General features: G+C 43.7%; 1 protein-coding gene across 8 annotated transcripts in view; it reads right to left on the reverse strand.

Annotated features, from left to right (window-relative positions):
- Window positions 1-6,862: 6,862 nt before the first annotated feature.
- The window catches only part of fam49al (family with sequence similarity 49 member A, like), a 33,954-nt gene continuing 21,041 nt past the window's right edge, over window positions 6,863-19,775 (reverse strand). For 4 of the 8 annotated variants that reach the window (XM_080484849.1, XM_080484851.1, XM_080484848.1 and 1 more), the window contains 10 exons: window positions 18,845-18,924; window positions 15,149-15,270; window positions 13,233-13,338; window positions 10,929-11,065; window positions 10,734-10,811; window positions 10,284-10,400; window positions 9,128-9,207; window positions 8,621-8,747; window positions 7,438-7,508; window positions 6,863-7,355 (listed from right to left, as the gene is read on the reverse strand). In XM_080484849.1, coding sequence (XP_080340975.1) covers window positions 7,292-7,355; window positions 7,438-7,508; window positions 8,621-8,747; window positions 9,128-9,207; window positions 10,284-10,400; window positions 10,734-10,811; window positions 10,929-11,065; window positions 13,233-13,338; window positions 15,149-15,270; window positions 18,845-18,917 — 975 coding nt within the window. In that variant the 5' untranslated portion in view covers window positions 18,918-18,924 and the 3' untranslated portion in view covers window positions 6,863-7,291. The remainder of the gene's footprint in view (window positions 7,356-7,437; window positions 7,509-8,620; window positions 8,748-9,127; window positions 9,208-10,283; window positions 10,401-10,733; window positions 10,812-10,928; window positions 11,066-13,232; window positions 13,339-15,148; window positions 15,271-18,844; window positions 18,925-19,775) is intronic. The other 4 variants (XM_080484852.1, XM_080484854.1, XM_080484855.1 and 1 more) reach the window with 1 other exon arrangement.

The raw sequence follows: 19,775 nt of genomic DNA on the forward strand, positions 1-19,775 counted from the left end.
CAGGTACTGTGGGACAGATGTGCATGTGTGTAGCAGCACATGGCTGCTTCATGTTTTTAGTGTGTTATGCAACCATATGTAACTTTAGATGGCATGTAGACCAATAGCAGCTGTTGTACACACACACACACACACACACACACACACACACACACACACACACACACACACACACACACACACACACACACACACACACACACACACACACACACACACACACACACACTTCCTTCACCCCTCCTTCCTTCACCCCGTTTCTAACAAAGGGCCCTGTTATATGAAGAAGTTGTATGTTTCAACATGCTAAGAGGAAAAAAAAAACCTGAAAAAACCTTGGGATGGAGGATTCAGCAGAGGGTCTCACTCCCACGAATACTATAAATTCTCTTCCTCTACTCTTGGTGTGTTTCAAAGCGCTGCGCTGCGGTAGATCCCAGATCTGCTGCTGCGGCTGCAGTTCACCAGCTTTATGCTGAAGGAGCACCGCTGTCATGCAGCAAACATACAGCATGTGTGATATTTGATCCCAGGTGGAGAAGTTATGTAAAGTGGGCTATCGATTATTAAATATCTGTGAGTTCTGTTGTTGCAGGTTATGTGTGGCCGTGGCATGGATGCAGAACTCAAGCACTTGTGTTTGCACATTTGGTACATGTATTTTCCCGCCCAAATGAGGTACTCACACACGTGATACGGATGTTTGAATTACGTCAAGACTTAGCGATCGCATGCCCACACGTGAGAGATCATCATATGAAGGAATGCTGCGGAGGTTTCCCCCAATTTTTATTGAAATCTTTATAATTTTGTCGGTGGTTTGGCGGGCCAGATTGGAGACGCTTGCGGGCCAGTTTTGGCCCACGGGCCTTATGTTTGTCACCCCTGCTCTAAATCGTCTCTGCCTCTAATTGCATCACTGATTAACTGGATTCACTGGAACAGGTTTCCTCAGGGCGCCAAGCATCAAAACCAAGCAAACTTTCGAAGATCAACTCTTTCAAAACAGTTGAAGAGGGGATGCAACTTACTGTGCGGATAATCTGCAGCTATTATCTTTAAACATCTCACATCTCCTTCCTGTTATAACCGTTTGCTTTCTCTTTTTTTTAATGATCACAAACTGGACCCTGTTTTTGCTTTGATGTGTTTCCAAGTCATGTGAATTTGCCTTGCATGAATAGAGCAGAATGAATAAACATCGACTTGTTTATTCCACAGACACGTTTTTCTCCCAAGATTGTGATTTTCAGACCAAAAATTAATTTAAGTGCATTAGCTGTCTTTCAGTGGAGTACAAAATGTGTTGCATTAGCGCTGAATGATGCATTTCCACTGAATAGAACACACACACACACACACACACACACACACACACACACACACACACACACACACACACACACACACACACACACACACACACACACACACACACACACACACACACACACACACCACGGATCTGTTGCTCAGCACAGTTGCTCAGCACACTTGGACAACAGTTGGTAACTGGCGCTGATTCACATTGTGGTTGGCGAGTGTTTGCTGATATGAAGCACGAGAAGAGATCAGTTAGGTGTGTAAGAGTGAGACAAAGGACAAAGGGAAATGAGGGGGAGAAAAGGCTGTGTGTGTGTTGAAAGGCGGTAAGGGGAAGCCAGTGGAGGGAAACCACTGGAGAGCGTGTATCACTCCCAGTTAGGTTGATAAGGTGTTCCCTCCTTTTGGCAGTTAACGGTTAATACTTGATTAGTCCGGCCCAAACTGTGGCGCGGCATCAGGAGGGAAGAAAGAGAAAGAGCGCCACGATACCAGGCAGGAGGGGGACGTTTCAGGGGAACTTTGACGTCATATCTGATAAGTCCGACCGTTGAGTCTAACTGAAGTTTTCCTCAGACGTGATCAAACCGGTGCATTATGGTCACTTGACTTCATGCTCATGACAACGACTCATTCGTGGCACCGCCAGGGTTTAAAGTGAGAGTGATGGATGGATGGATGGATGGATGGATGGCTGCTTTGTGGAAAAGCACAGTGCGTCCCGAAGGATTGAAAAGGTGTGCTGGGTCAAAAAGGTGCAGGCTGTACGACCTCAGTCACCCTGCAGGTCTGACTTAAGCCGGTGTTGTTTCATTGTTTCTGCATCGTCTGCCGTGATAAACATTAAAAAAAGGTTTGAACAAGGTGTGTGTGTGTGTGTGCCTGTGCGTGCGTGTGTGTTTTGAATTTAAATGTTAGGGAAGTAATGTGAGACACTGGTTCCTTATTTATTACATGACAGTTAGGGCACAAAGCCAAAGCCGCTCCACACCACAAACACACTCAGCACTGCCTTTCAAAAACCACAAAATACCTCATTCACCTTGTGTTTGACATCTGATTACTTGTTAATTCATGAGTGCCTGTTTGTTTTCTCCCAGCAGTTGTGTTTCACCTTAGGAGACGGTACAGTGTCAGCCTGCTGCTGTCTTTTCCATATATATTCTCTGACAGGCTCTCCTGTGCCCCCTTGCCCTACTTTCCATTTTGCGGCAGCTGTACTGTACAGCGCAAACAGACCTTGTAAGGCTGAATGGACTGCAATCATATCTTGGATTAAATGTGCTCAGTTTTACATCACACACTGATGGCAGAAACCTCTCATCCATCCATCTTGTGAACCCGCTTCATCCCAGATCATGAGGAGACAGGAATTGTGTACCAGAGCTAACAAAATGTCAGAGACAAGCATGTCTTTGGATTATGGGGAGGAAATAAACCCTGCATGTGTGCACAGGAAGAGCATGCAAACTCCACACAGCTTGAAATTACACCTTGTTGCTGTGGCAACAACTTCACCACTATGAATGATGACCATATACACAGTATTAAGACCTCACATTTATAACCTTTTAATGCTACTTTAGAATTAAGTGTTGCTGATTACTTACCAGCTTTCACATTTTAATTAATGTAAAATGATTATCATTAGGTCCACATCATGCTGGTTACGTCTGTGCGTTTTGTCCTAATTGGCCTGGTTTGGCTGCGTTTTGGAAAGTGATCTTTTGCTGCGCCCTTGTGGTGAGAATAATGGAACGACTGAAGTACATGCTGCAGGGGGAGAACACCTTGTACCATAACACACTCACTGGTGACAAATGATTCCTAAATCTTTGTGAATAAAAACAAAAGGTCCTGATGAGTGGCAGCTCTGTATGAGAGATCTCACATTTAAAACCATCTCTGGAGGATTAAATACACCTTGTTGGTGAGAAAACCTTTTGGGTCAATGTGTCACTTGCGTATTCATTTAGTTCAAACTGAGTGGTTTTCCTTTGTTATTGTTTGATCATTTATTTTCAATAATGACTGTGATAAAGGTGGGTGTGCATGCAAACCTGTACGTTATCCAGAGCTTGTCGATGTGGAGTCGACGTGTTCTTTCTTTGCATGTTTGGTGAGTGTGGATGGAGGATGGATGTCTTACCTTTAGACTGATCGCTGGCCTGAAGACAGATGGACAGATTGATGTTTCAAACATCTAAATGGTGTACTTTGTCTACATTTCAATAGTTGGTAAACAGAAGATGTTGTCATTCTCTGCAAATGGGTGGAAGATGTGCAAATATTGGTACCAAAGTCAAGAAAAAATCTTAATATTAACTACAGCATATCTACATGTTTGATATTTAACAAGCTGATAGTTGCCTTGAGAGTTTGGATCAACAGGTCTGTAGTCAAAATATTGCCAGTATTTGTTTGCCTCGCTGACATAATTCTAGTGTGTTGTTGTTCTCACTGTTGCTGTGTGGCTGACTGGTAGAGTGGGTCGTAGGTAGAGTAGGTTCGACTCCCTTTTTCCAATGTTCACATGTTGAAATGTCCTTGAGCAAGATGCTACACCATGAATTGCTCCCAATGGACGGATAGTGTGTGTGAATAACACTGTATATTCTCTACCGGTCAATCGTTTGGACACACCTCCCCATTCAATGTTTTTTCTTCATTTTCTTGACTATTTACATTGTAGATTCTCACTGAAGACATCAAATCTATGAAGGAACGCTGTGAACCCTTGACTTTCTCTCACTGGGCTTCATGACAAGGATTTCGTGTCACGGCTGAGCCTTGTCAGGGTTCCTTTGTGGGATTTCTTGCCTTCTTAATGTTGTTGGGACCATCAGTAGTGTCGTGCAGAAGTCAGGTCGGTACACAGCTGACAGCCCCAACTGTTAAAATTCATATTATGGCAAAAACAAATCAGCTAATTATAGACAAACGACAGTCCATCATTACTTCCAAAAACATTTGAATGTGTCCCCAAGCCCAAACCATCAAGTGCTTCCAAGAAACTGGCTCACATGAGGACCCGCCCAGGAAACGAAGAGCAAGAGTGACTTCTGCTGCTGAGGATCAGTCCATCCGAGTCTCCAGTCTCAGAAATCGTAAGTTACCAGCACCTCAGATTAGAGCCCAGATAAATGCCACACAGAGTTCTAGTAACAGACACATCTCTACATTAACTGTTCAGAAGAGACTGTGTGAATCAGGCCAGTATAATCAGGTAGCTGCTTGGAAACGACGCAGCAAAGCTAAAAAGCTGAACAGATGGTTTCTACATTCATGGTACCCACCGTGAAGCATGGAGGAGGAGGTGTGATGGTGTGTGTGTGTGGGGGTTCTGCCGGTGACACTGTTGGGGATTTATTCCAAATGTTTGGCACACTGAACCAACATGGCGAGCACAGCATCCTGCAGTGATACGCCATCCCATACGGTTCATGTTTAGTTGGACCAGCATTTATTTTTCAACAGGACAATGACACTAAACACACCTCGAGGCTGTGTGAGGGCCAATTTGATCAAGAAAGGAGAGTGATGGAGTGCTGCCAGATGACCGGGCTCCACAGTCACCTGACCTCAACCCAATACAGATATTGGTGATGAAATGGATCGAGTTGTGAAGCCAAAAAGGCAAACAAGTGTTCACCCTCTCTGGGAACTCCTTTAAAATGGTTGCAAAATGTGTTTATGTGGTTATTTTGAAGAATCTAAAACATAGAACGTGTTTTGAGTTACTTCACAGGTTTTTGTTTACTACCTAATACCTTATGTGTCCATTCATAGTTTTGACACCTTCAGTGAGAATCTACAATGTAAATAATAATAAACACACTGAATGAGAAGGTGTGTTCAAACTTTTGACTGGTATTCTTTGAAATCCTGTGATTCACAGAAAACATGTCCACAGTCAACAACCTGCACACCCCTTGGAATAAGTTGTACAAAGAGGTATAACAGATTGATGAAAACAGTTTGATGTTAGGGTCCGGCTGTTAAAAAAAAAAAATGTCTGCAATCGTCCGTAAATATGGTGTTTTATCAAATCAACAAGATGCTCCTCAGTTCTGTTGCAATAATTGGCAAAACTCGCAATTCCTCCCACTTAGAGACACGGGACATTGCTTTTTTTGAATGTAATAAATGACAAGTTTATTGTTGCACAAAATATACAAAATAACAAGCAAATGGACGCGCCCCCCCACTCCCTCCCCCACACCGTAGCATCCCTCCCCTCCCTCCGGTTCGCTCGCCATTTATGAAGCTGAAGTTCTGAAACCTATGACTACGGCAAGTCCGATGGCCCAAGCCAAAACGCATGGTAACTCTGAGAGACAACACATACCCAATTTCAGCGTCACTGAACAATTAAAAATGAATAAAAACACCTTATTTACACGTTTTTCTGTCAGAACTTTTACAACATGCCATCTATGTATTTATACAGAATATGCTTGTGCACATACCCCTGTATAGAAAATATATTAGAAGATCAAATTAAGTTAGACTAAGGGCTATAGACATCCAAAGTACAGCACTTGCTTTTAAATCTTTTTTTTTTTTTTTCTGTTGTTGTTTTCACTTTATTATCCCACTTTGTGAATGACTTCGACCTCATCCTAAAAAAAGGAAGAAGTCTAGTTGAATGCAGGTGTTTGACGATGGTTGTGATTTTTCCTTGAGGACCCGAGTGGGCCGCGCGGATGCCCGTTGAGAAAAGCCTATTTACACAGGAGCGTCTCGGCTCTCTCTGAAAACTCGTGTATGCGTGTCTGCCACCTGTCACCTCGGCCGTTTCAAGTCCTCGCAGAAGGTGGATGGACGACACCCCTCCGGCTCGCTCCCGGCCCGGTTCAGTGGTGTTATAAAAGCGTAAACCAATCAGCTTTGGCACTGGGTGAAGAGATTAAAGTGTGCTGTGGTTTGCTCGGATTCTACAATTGTTGCGAAACCTCATTCCTGCCGGTTATTCCGCACTAATGTGAAAGCACAGATCTGAGATTGAACCTATTCGATGTCCTGCGTCGGCTGCAGCCAAATGATGCCTAACAAGCGATTACTGTGATCTCTAAACCACGTTAGCACCATGGAGAGAAAGACAGAGTGAACGACTTTGTTCAAGTAAAGCCAGACAAGTCACGAGATGCTTTTTTGTGCTGGAACATAAACAGCGTCAGGGCACATATGAGTGTGTCAGTCTTTTTGTTGTTGTTGTTGTGCCAAGGAAAAACCACATCTCCGGCAGGGAGGTTGGATGAGTGGGAAGAAAGAGGGCTTTCGTCACTTGTCTCCTCTCCTCCAGCTGCACCGAAACAGGTGTAAGCAAATCTCCGGAGTGAATCCATCACATTGCTTCACGATCCGCCCGAACGGCGAGAGATCGGTGCAGCTGGGGGAGACGGAGAGGCCGCGGCTCGCCTGGACCGCTGGAAGCCCCGCCAGTTCAGCTGTATGAGTGTGTGTGTGAAAGGGAGGGACACAGGAAAGTATCTGGGAACCAGTTTTGGGGTCAGATTTCAGGGGAGAGGAGATGGCATTGTTTTCAAAGTGTGTGCAAAAATACTTGTCAGACTACTGCTGCAACATGAACGCTTCTTTTTTCTTTCTTTTTTTTTTTTCCATTTTCAGTTTGGTTCTGACTGTAAATCCTCCAATATAGCTTCTTCTTTTAACCCTACCTACTCTTCATCTGCTGCTTGTGTTTCGCTTCTTTTAATATATATCTATAATCTTCTTTTCTGGCTTTTTTTCTCTTTTATTACTTTACAAAATGAGAGACAGAATGATGGACAGCTGACAATATATATAATTATTTTTCTCTTCTTAGTATCATCAGGTCGCTCTTAACCTGGAGATGAATTTCTTTGTTCGTTGTAAACAAACAGGTTTATCAGCCACAGGCGGTTGTTTCCTCCTTTTTCTTCTTCTTCTTTCTTCCTCTCTCTCCGTCACTCGCCTCGGTCTTTCATTGCAGGAGGGCCCTGATTTGTTTGGAGGTGCTGTCATCGTTTAGATGTCGTGTTGTATACCTGGAGAGAGAAGAAGAAGCGTTGAGCTCTCTCACATACCGGTTCGGTCTCGAGGCGGAGGTATTTCTCTGGTTATACTCACCTCAGTGCATTCAGAAGTCCCTCCACACTGTTGGACGGTTGTTCTTTCAGCACCTTGATGCAGCCCTTCATCTGCGCACCGCAAAACATTCGTGAAAGGTCAGCAGCTTTTCAAACACCGACTTAGTGCACACCTTTATTAAAGGCAAATTACTTCTCAGGGAAGCAGACATACGTCTGCACTTTGAGGCGAATAAACATTTGTTTGTTGTCTTCTCCAGAGCTCAGGTAGATTGAATGTTTTGTGTAAAGGTATAAGGCGACCTCTAGTGGCCGTAGGAATTAAGACGAGAACGACAAGGATACATTTGGCACATTAAGCACAGTTTCACACATCAACTTATCAATGAAAACAAATCCAATGTCTACCGTAGTTTAATGCAAGAAATGTATAAATACATACTGAATATTTTTCAATTTGGTGTACTCTTTGCAAAATCTATTTTGAAAAAGTTGATGTTTTCTAAAGAATAAAGTGTTGAAGGTCAATCCTGCCTGTTGTTTCTCAGATCACAGGATTTATGCAGCCTTCAGCATGCATTTTTCACAAACTCATGATCATGCTCATGTTAAAAAAACAATTCATGTCTTCTTTTTCATTTTGACACTTTGCAAACCCAAGTTGGGTTTAGCTTCTCCACATTAAACTCATCAATGCACACCGGTTTAGTTTCCTACTTTCTGGTATCCATCCCCTCAATAGAGCAGAGAACAGTGATTAAGCGTGTACTGCTCAGACAGGTTCACATAAATTTACTTATACAATAAATGCTATTATTTCATCTGAACCCCCTCAGTTTTCCTCGCTCAGAATGAAACCATGAAAGCTTTTAGTGGTCGATCATATTTAGATTGATTGATCTAATTTGAAAGTTTTCATGAGAACCATTGATCAGCTATAACTAACTTAGGCCATCTCACCAAATATAAAAACTTATTTTCACACAGTGTTGACGGAATCTGCATTAAGTTATTAAAATGAAGGTTTGAATATATCATTTTAAGGATGCTTATTATGAAGGTTTTTTACTGATGATGGTGAAACACTGACGACTTCTGATCGTTGAGTCGTGTGAAAAACTCTCGATTCAGACAAATGGCCCCACTGCTGTACTTTTAATAAGTAAAATACAACTTATATGATTGGACCTCTGATTGTGTGCGTGTCGGCGTGTTCGACTCACGTCGATTTTGGAGGTCTTGGCGAATGCTCCGACGGGGTGAACGTGGTCGTACAGGATGATGACGCCCACCATCACCCTCATGCAGAACAGCATGGTGTCTGTGTTGGTGAACCGACAGCGGTACTCCCTGTGAAGGAGACAGTCGCGGAGCAAAGTGATTACCCAAAGAGTCTTCAGTTAACGTTTGTTATATTTAGAGCTGCCGAACAGTGGGACAGCGCGTCGGAGCAACTACAAAGGGAGAGAGAACCAATTACTGATGGCGTTCCATTCGCACAGACACACATCGGAATAAGGAAGATTAAACATCTTTAATTTGGCATGAAGGACTCTATGAGTCAAACTTTGTTCAGTCCATTGAATCAGGTTCTCATATGTGAGACGCTCTGAAAAAGGCCTATTAATTAAAACGTAATCCTCTGACCTTCGTCGAGAGCCAGAAGGAGATGGATTGAGGAAGAGGCGATTGAACTGGAAAAGGGAAAGGAAGTGGGATAGAGCACTCACGGGGTCTCCAGCATGACGCGGCACACACAGGCCATGGTGCTCAGGCAGTCCGTGGTGTCCTCTATGGGCAAGGTCTTATTCTAGGGAAAGACACAAGAGAGGTTGGAGCAAAAGTGGAAAGTATTTTCCACAGTGGGCATGTGTCCCTGCGCCGTCTGGACAAAATGTTCCACCACAAGGTGGAGACAAAGAGCCGGAGGCCTCTGAGGCTGCTCTGTTAAAAGGCACCCATCAGCAGCTTGTCCTCTACATTTTGCATGAGTCCCAAAAGGATTTCTCAGAGGTGTGTCCCATCAGGATGCACTTAGATGTAAAGTTAGCAAATGACGGCTCCCACCCTAACGCGAAAACTGTGTTTTGACAGCGAAGGATCCTGTGGTGGAGAGATTTGATGCAGAGGGTGCCTGGGGTGACGGCTCAGGCGTTTCACAGCATAAGCAGAAGAGAACCAGGACACGTTTAAAAACGTTTGGGCAGTGCTTCAGAATATTGTCTGTAATTTGCTTGTTGGTTCAGAATAAAAGGTTACCACCAAAACCTGTGTTCAGAAAGTCTGTATTACTCCTATTAAATACTCATTGTGGATAATTCTTTAACTACCAACGACTCATAGGAACAGTGATGTATTTGCAGTGTCAGGCCAACGCCTTGTAGAAAGGAGCCTTAATCACCATGTGCCGAAAAACGTTGTGTTGAGAATGTCAAAATGAGTTATGCACTCATTAAAACAGGAAGCGGAGGTGCACAAATAAATGGGATTCAAGAAGCAGCACTAAGTGGGGAAACACCATTCAGTTCGCACCCCTCGTCGACATGCTCGGTTGTCATAGAAACGTGACGCTCCTCATGCCGTCACACTCGGTCGTCGCGGAAACGTGTCGCCCCACAATTGGCGCCGCGCTTGCACCGCGGTGGCAATAATAAGTGTGATAATGGACGGAACTAACAACAGTGCATCAATTTACAAATGCATAGTCTGGTCTCAGAGGGGAAATAACAAGACTATTCAGCAGTTTGCGGTTGTATCTAAATTTCTAAACTTGATGTAGAAAATTGGCAAAACAATCTTTTATGAAGTTTACCCTCTGTAAAGTTGCGCCTAATCCTGTACTCCATGGACCCCATGTACTAGATATTGATCATTTGGAGGATGTACCTCTGAAACAAACTTGGTGGTGGCATTGCTCAGAGTCTTCAGCATTGGTGTTGCCTCTGCGTAGAAGAGGGACATTCGGTTGGCCATCTCGTTGTTCACCTCGTTCTCTGCTTCCAGCTGCAAGCCACACACACCAAAAAAAGAACACAGATGTCAAACATGGGAGGCTTAGCATTAGCGTTAATCAGGAGCTGCGCGAATCCAATCATCGTGTCTCGCATGCTGGTAAAATGAGTGTAATGATGAAGCCAATCCAGCTTCTAATTTGTGTACCTCCAATACCAGATGAAATATTGATTGTACATCCCTTTGTGTTGTTCGGAGGAAGGGAACACCTCCACTTGACTCATTAAAGATTAAAGAGAGAAAGTGATGCCATGTTGCTTTGGCTCAACGTTTGATCACGTATGCAACAGCAACAACCGCCTGGGCCAGATCGCGTCTCCTCACCTGCTGGTTGTTCAGCCTGTTCCTACTTATAGTCCTCCTGTAGTAGCTGAAGTCGTTCTGAATGGCTGGATTCGTCATCTGCGTGGTGAGAGAGAAAGGTGGCGGGTCTTAAAGCGGGTACATATTGACTTGCCGGTGTGGTTAAAAAGTCGTTGTCTGAGGACTGTAATTACAACGAGAAGTGATTCCTCCCACCTTCAGTTCATCAAAGCTGAGTGTGAAGTGAAGGATCTCGGCGAACTGTTTGGCCAGGGCCTGCTCTCTCTCCAGGTGCTGCATGGGGGCGTAGGGCGGGCTCGTCAGCGCCTCCAGTAGACTGCGCAAGGCATTCTCTGCAAGGATACACGCATTTCCATGTCAGAAATTCATCTTTTCCAGCGAGCCCCTGTACAGGTTTTTCTGGGGTTTTTTCTTTTTAGATCCGACTGCTGTAATTCTCTGTGATCCGGCCAGGATCATAAGACTCTTTCATGTCCTAAACTTGAAAACAAAATAGAACACAAATTTGAGGCAACACAAACAGATAAGAGGATTTTGTCATCTCTTTTTTTGTGATAACAGGGGGGTTGCCTGTTGGATCCTGCACTTTTTTCACAGTAGGGGCGGACATCAAGCAGAATAGGAGACCTTAGGGCTCAGCGCCGCTGGTCAGCCGGCTCGCACTGAGATTTAACTTGAGCAAAAAAATTCACGCTGTGAAGCTCTACATATAAATCTTCATTCAAAGACCTCCAGAAACTGAGTGCTATTAGATTTCCCTATTTTTCAATATTTCCTGCAAAAGTTGAGAGGAAGGGTGCGTTCTGGAATTGCTCTTGGTGCAAAATACATCCCCACTACTTCTGGTGCTGCTTTTAATGCAGGGGAGACACCCGCTAAGCTGCATTTGCATCTCTATTGCATGTGGAGTTAATGAACTCTTCTGAGTGCAGCATGAGTCATCAGACATTTGACGATATTTTCCTGGAAGAGGAAAATTTGACGTTCGATTTTTGTGAGTTGTTGGGCTGATAAATGCAGACGAATGTACATGAAATTAAGGAAATTTATTTACTTTCCATTCATGGGGTCTTTAGTGCTCGGCTCAAGAGGGGAAAGTGGCTTTTCACGCTTTAATTATTTGCTGTTGTTGTCTAAGAAGAGAGCTAGTTTAACCCTGACAGACTCTTTTTGCCCACTGTAACCACAGATGCTGGGATAATTCTCCCTCACACTAACTGAATGCATGTATCCTGGGAGGAGTGCACCAAAGACAGCCCTCTGGCTCCCGTGTCAGTGGACATATCCCCAGTGCTACATGCAGTATTGAACCAAGACACTTTGCTGCTTTGCGGGATGAGACAAATGAGAAGGCCGAGCCGGACCCCAAGAGGTTCTACGTAGTAGTAATGCCTCCGCAGCAAATCCTCCCAAGGCCCCATCCCTTCCTCCGCATTAAAAATGGATCAGGGGCCTTCTATAAATACAACATTGAAGTGTTTCATCTAAAGGGTCAGGGCGTAAACCCCAGGGTCCCTCCTGCAGCGCAGTCCCTAACCCTCTGTACTGACTCCTGACAGCTCATCATGACGGACGGCGTGAGGAGACGCCAAAGCTGTTTGTTTACTGGACACGTGGCTTCTTAGCCTCTTCCATCAAGTGACGGATGAAGCTAAGAAAAAATAAATAAAAGGAAAGGTGTTTAGATTTTACCCTGCGCCATTAGGATTCGATCCTTTGTACCGCCGAGGTGGGGTTTTTGTACATCGATGCATTAGCGCTGATACATTATCATCAATTATTAGTCGGCCTCCGTTGTTTGGTAAGTTGAGAACACAATGTCCCTGAGATCAATGTATTATTGGAAGGCAAAGCAGAGGCGGCAGCTCAACTCCTTTTTCTCTACTCATACTTCTCTCTCTCTCTCTCTCTTTTTCCCTGTCTCTCTATCTGCTGGACGACCATGTACTGTTTCCGTAGCAACGGCTGCCTGGCTGCCAGGTCAGGATGCTGCAGTGATGGCAGGGAGGACATGACGGCATACGAATGATTGTGTTACAGAACGCTGTCAAACTCAAACTGTATGTAACCCTGCTCCCTTCATTTCACCCCCCTCCACATGAACTCTCCCCGTTCTTATAGAAAAGCTGCATGCACCCCATTTTTTCGTCCTCACATTGTTTGTCAGGAAGTGTGAACAGCACAGTCTGTCACATACAGTCCCAGTTGCACGCCCTGTCACTGTTGTGTTGGCATGCGGGAGTAATCTAAGACAAATCTGAGCACGCTTATGCACTGCAAGACGTTCAGATGACAATAAGAGCCCAGTCATTTCACGCGTGCTTGTCCCAAAGTGTGATAAACAAAGAGAGATATGACACCTTTTGCTGAAGAAGGATGGATGTTAGAAAAGCTTCGATAACCCACATCACACCTTGACCGATACAGTTACAGTAGTGCTGCTGATGATATGAACTCATGTAAACCCCCCCCCCCCCCCCCCCCCCCCCCCCCACTCACCCAGACGCAGGGAGAACTCATAGAACCGCTTCAGCTTGGCCACCAGGGGGCAGACTGCGTTCCAGGCCTTCTCCTGAAGAGCCAGGTCACCTGGGTTCTGGATGGCCTGTGGGCAAGGAACACAAGCAGATGTTTCTTTCCGAAAATTACTTAAAAACCTTCCCATCTCCTCGTAGCTGACTCCCTTACAGCCATGTCTGACTTTAGTGAAAAACCCTTTTCATTTTCTCCTGAACTTGAGACAGAAACAAGGTTCATTTTATTGTATCAATTGAATTCCTGACATTTTGGCTGGTTTCAACACTCAAACCTGGATCCCTCACACTCAAGGTCAAGGCTTAACACAATGTGCCAGAGTAATGTAACTTTAACATTCTACACCAAATCAACTCAGATACAGGTACTTCTTATTGTTCGCTTTGTACAAACTTGTTTCCACTTACAACGTGAATGTTTAAAAACCACTTATCCATTGTGATGGTTACTAATTCATATCCTGAAACAGCAGGGCACTGCAGTGTTTAGCAGACGTAAATGAGACGAGAGTGGACAGTGCATTTAGATTTAAATTATATTTAGAAACCAAATGTCAGATAATAGATAATCAGATACTTAGATCAAGTGCGTGTGCGTGTGCGTGTGCGTGCGTGTGTGTGTGGGAATGAGTTCTCTCAAAGTTTGAACAACATTGTCTTTTGCCAAATAGTTGTTTTGACATGATAAGACTTTATCTTTTTTTTAAATCTTTTGGGATGCCTAGACAAAAAAAAAACTTGTAATTATGTTTTTGCAGTAGTACATATCTTGTAAACTTTTCTTTATAAATGCAATTATCGAAACAGTCAGATCAAATTTTGATTAGCGTTTATTGAACCTAAAATGAAAAAAGGCCAATACAGTGAAATAAGATCAAGAGTTCAGAATGAACAGAAAACAAGTGGAGACAATTCCTTAAAATTAGATTTTTATAAAGTGGCTGTGACTCTCTAATATATTAGATTGTGTTTCCTTCTTGCTAAAAGTTAATCAAGTTTTAGGCATGAAGGTTAGGGTGAAATTATCAAGAAAAAAAGTCTGAACTGAACTAGACGGCTGTGGCTCCGGTAGTTGAATTCCCTAACATGGTAGCTGAGGGTGTGAATGTTTGTTTAAGCAAAAGTAAGAAGTGGTAAAAAAAACACTAAGTAAAATCCACTTAAGTGAATTCAGACTTTTAGCACCACAAAGGCATCATGATTCAGATCACATGGCCTTACAAAGGAGGATAAACCCCACAACTTTAGTTAGACTCAGACGTAGATAAATGCTTAGTAAGCCTCTTTAAGGCTTTTTCCGGTTTCATTCAAGAAAATGATCTCAATGGAATGGGAAAAGAGTTTTATGTTCACTGACCGGGATTTAACTTTGAAAATCCCTGATGAAGATTTGAATCCGTGCTTCCAGTCATATTTGCCCGACAGTAATAATGATACAATCACGGCGAGCAGTTTGGTTTTTTATTAACATTTGGACTTTCTTTTTGCTGGAAGCGTGTAGAATTTCTTTCATTTGCTGGAAAAACTGAAACGTGAACTATTGCTGTCAGTAATCGCAGCCTGTGCAGCGGCTGAGGTTTTTCTAACATGACTGCAGGTAAATTGTTGAAAGAAGAAAGTGAAATTCATGCAAAGGCGTGGGGCAGGGGCGGCTGAACACGGTTTTCTGAGGCCTCAACATGGGGAAGTAGGGCGAGGAAATGATTCAGCACTTATAAATGTGGCGAGCTATCAGCGGCTTTCGCAGGAAAACCCCCAGAATCCTAGCCCTGTGTCTTGTGACGACATTACATGAAACGTTTCTGTCTCCGTCTATATCTGGTGCGCATCTCCCTACGAGCCAGACTTGTTATCGGTGCTGATCCACCGCCGCGTGCTCACTTCTCGTATCTCCTGCCCCGCGCCGTTATAGGACTGCAGCTCGGCCAGGATCCCATGAGCCTCCTCCAGCACGGCGCTGACCTGGTTCCACACGGCCGTCTCCGCCTCCGTGGGCTGGGCATCTGGGAAGGGAAATGGTGTGTGTGTGTGTGTGGGGGGGGTAACGAAGGAGGGAGGGAATATTTGAAGAAAGAAAGAAGGTTACTGTTGAATTCAGAGAAGAACGGCAGGTAGAAACCTGAGAAAAACTGTGCTTTATTTACTCCGAGTGGACTTAAGTTATTGCTGCAGCTGTAAACTTCAAAAGTCAGGATGCGGAAAGTGTATAAATGATTGAATTTTACTGAAAAGAATTAGCAGGAGAGACTTGACAGGTACGCTCTGTCACACAGTGAGGTTTGATTACGGCGCGTGTTCAGCCAGTTTCACTTCAGGGAACTAATAGTTTCAAATTTCTGATGGTTTCCAGGCCCTTTAAAAGTGGCTGGATTTCACCGCTTATATATCATATCTGCCTTCTGAACTGTAATCATCTCCACAGTCCAGTCAGCTGTGATATATATGTATTCCCAGATAGGTGTAATTGGCCCATCGACTGATGTAATAGTCTGATCCATCTCTTTCTCACTTAGTTTCTCCCCCTTCCTCTTTTATGAATGGGAAGACGATTTCTACTCTTCTTCTTCTTCTTCTTTTTTTTGCCCTTGAGCTTTAATTGTGAGGAACGCTAAAACACACGAGCAGCAGGGAGGACAATCTCTGGGCATGCTTCATCTTTCTTCTTATCACACGTGCACACTCTTCAGTGCCACGGTTTCAGTGTTTTGCTGCAGGGCTGTTCCCAGTCACACAGGAGGGACGTGGACTTTAAAAGGACGCATTTTAGCATCGGTCCTCATGAGTCATCGACGTATTTGCTTTCCGTGTCTTTCCCTGTGACTCGGGTAGAAAAAGGATCGGTGGGATTGCTCGCAGCATGCGGCCGCACTGCTGATTATTTTTGCCCCCCCCCCCCCCCCCCCCCCCCCCCCGCGGCAGTGCCCCCCCGCAGAGGAATAGTAATCATGGAATATTTGCTCACCTCCGCGCGCACACCCACGGCTGGCTTCATAAACACAGCAGTGTTGCTATTTTGGAGGCTTCCCTCTAATGTGCTCCTTCCTTCTTCTAGTAAACAACAACATCTTTATGTTTACTCAGTGGTAATTGAATGGCTGCAACTTAATCCGAACCACTGAAGGGTGAAAATTTTTACTGGGATTGATGTGGGAGGGTTGAATCGCTCTCAAGCGAAAAATAGTTAGCAATTAGCATAGCTTAGCAGGACAAAATAGGAAGCTTAAGGGATAACGATGCGATTCAGTTGCCTCAGAGTTCAAAATTCCTAATTTGGAATAGTGTCACTTTAATAAACAGGCAGAAAATAATATGAACGTATCCAACTAGTGTTGTTGTATTCAAGAGCAGTTTTAGTCTTGACTACATCCAGTAACACTGGGATATTTAAATATTGTAACGTTTACTTCTTAGAAACAGCTTAGCTTCATATGCAGCAGTCACAAGTCATTATAATGACAAAATAAAAAATCTGTCAAAACAATATTATAACACTGTTTATGATAATATATCCGACTGTGTACAGCCTTGCACAACCCACAAAATAAAAGAATCTACCTATATTTTATTACTTTTTTACCAAGGAATTCTTAGGTGCAAGGCAACTGGAAAGTAGCAGAACTTAAATTCATATTTCTAGTCCATTCAAAGCTACCGGATCTGTGGTTTCTGTCCTTTTAGCCCAGATTTTAAGATCATGTCTCTTTTTAATACCCTCTAATCGTAACCGATAGAGAGCTGCCATCTTTGAAATGGCCTCTCTTGGAGTTTTTCTCTCGGCTCCTTTTTGTGTTGTTATTCACTGAAGCTTAAATTGTTCTTTTTATACATTTTAACAAGATTTTGACATAATCACGTTAAAGCGCAGGCGATGAGACTGTTGTTGGTCAACACATAAATTGAATTGATATTAAATTGATTAGATTTTTATTTGTTTTGGCCTCGGGGCTGATGTGTTCAGTTCCTTTACGCACAGGCCAAGGAGAGAAGACATCAGAAGACCCGATGAGGCAATATGAGGGTGGGTTTTTCTGACCACCTTGCTGGAAAAATCCGTTGTTTCGGTTCACCAGTTTGCTGTACACTTTAATGGTCCAAAACTTAGTATCTTCTATATGCAAAAATACACATTATCTCATTTAATATAGTTGTTATCCATGTAGTGTTTACCTGCTGTATTTAGAATAATAGACATATATAAAGTATTTGATCTATCAGCCACTGTTAAGTAAATTAAGAGTGGGTCACTTTTTCCTCGTCAATAAGTCCAGAAGAAAACCACCAGAAAGCTTCACTGCAAAACCATAAATTTAAATGTTTTTTCGATAGATTTTGCTTTCATAGTTGGCAGTTTTCTTTTTACTTCCTGAGTCGGACTTGCTTGAAACTGGAAGGGTAAATGTTCTCAAGTTTTAACTTTCAGTTTGTCGTCGGACTTTCTCCCTGTCCTCCGAAAGGTTTTCATTGGATGTAACAATTAGCACCCAGGATGCAGCAGTGGAAACCAAACTGTGTGACAGAGGTGAATGTGTCTCCAGGTTGAGGAGGAGAGCTCACAGATGGCACTGGGGCGGGTGAGGAGAGAGCGGAAGGTTGGGAAGACGGAAGGTTGGGGGGGGGGGGAGCCTGACTCATTCCACTTGCTTTTGAAGTCAAGTGAATCACAGGCTCAATGAATGAAGTGGAAATTCGAGCCATTTGACAGCTGACGTCTTTGCCAGAAGTGAGCTCTTCCAATCCCACTTTTACATAGAGGAGGAGGAGGAGGAGGAGGAGGAGGAAGACAGCTGTAAGCAGGGGCAAGTGGCTGAGGAGGGGCCAAATATGTTGGGAGACAGTGCAAAATATCCTCTTAACAGTTTATTTAGCAGGGATTTGTTTTTAGGACATTGGGTTTCGAGGAAAACAGCAGTGTAGCACACGGACGTCAACACACCAGCGTAAGCCGCTTTTGTAGCAACAAATAATCCAAGGATTTCCACACTGAGGAGTAAAACTGACTTGTTAGGATGGATGTTTTCACACTGCAGAGTTTAGAAATCACCGACGGGGAAAATGAGCAAAGGAGGGACGGGAGGTGATTTCATTTGCTGGTCTTTTTCATTCACTCGTTCTTTCAGACACGCAGCAGGTCACACAATAGGAGACGAAGGGATGAGGAGGCGGAGGGATGACGACAGACCCTTTGTGAGCCGTCGTCATCTCCGAGCAACAGAAACCCACACAGGACTGGCATTTACGCTGCGTGTCCCCCCCCCCCCCCCCCCCCCCCCCTCAGTTTTTCGAAGCTCAGAGGATCAAATCTGTCAATTTTTAAACAGTGTCGCCGTGCTATTGTGCGTCTGTCTGCGTCTTAATACGGCATGTGTGGAAAAGACCCTTACAAGAAGCAAGCCAGATGACTTTCAAATGCCAGTCCCCGGAGCAGAAATCAATGGGGAGGAGAGGGAGGATAAAAAAGCGGGGTAAATAAGATTGCGAAGATGACACAGGATGATCAGCTGAGATGGATGGAGTGACGGAACAAAGGCAACGAAGAGAAAGGGATAACTCAAAAAAATAAGAAGCGGATGGTCTCACGTTCAAAGTCAAGGAAAACTATTGGGCCATGCTCAAGTTCGGTGCAAGCCAGCACTTTCAGGAGGTTTCCCATGAGCCCCCTGGAACAGAGAGAGGGGAGAAGTCTGTGGGTGACGAGGGGATGGGTGTCGGGGTTGTGCGCACATGGGTGTATGTATGTGTGTTTGTGTGTGTGAGCTGTGTGTGTGTGTGTGCGTGCATGTGTGCGTGTGTGTGTGTGTGTGTGTGTGTGAGTGTGTGTGTGTGTGTGGTGTGCGAGGAGGTGGGGGACTGGATGAGAGGAGGTTGTTGTAATGGCATGATGGGAGTTATGTCCTGGGTGAAGCATGGCAACATGGATGCAGGGTGTCTTTAATCCCACTCTCATCGAGTTCTTCGGACATTTTTGACTGGGAATGTTACATATTTGTAGTAGTAATTTGATCTAAGCATGTATACTGCAAAGAACAACAAAATATAATGAATAAAAAACACATGATTCAGTTACTTCTAATCATTTTTGAGAAATTCTTACATTCAAATTGAGACACAACTAAAAATCACCTCCAAACCTTCTATAAATAGAATTTAATTGTTACATTATTTTGGTTTCATTAAGAGTTATATATTAAAATCCCAGCCACTCAGCAATTTTACTATTAATTTCATTGATTAGGCTGGTTAACGGCATGCAAAAGATAAATATGGAAAATATGAGATAGATGTATATTCAACCAAACAGGTTTTTGTGCTGCAGCCTGCTCTGTGTCATCTTGTATGTTCTCAGGTTGATTTTCCCAGTTTCAGGCCTGGAATGTGATTTTTATCTGACTATTATTCATACAAGGAAGGAAATACAAAATTAAATTAACCACATTTGTACAACAGGAAGCCTCTACTGGATTTGTAACATTGCATTTTGTGTTCCTTTGCGTCATCATAGTTTTCAACA

The sequence above is a fragment of the Lipophrys pholis genome, assembly GCF_963383615.2.
Source record: "Lipophrys pholis genome assembly, chromosome: 17".
NCBI classification, from domain to species: Eukaryota; Metazoa; Chordata; class Actinopteri; order Blenniiformes; family Blenniidae; genus Lipophrys; species Lipophrys pholis.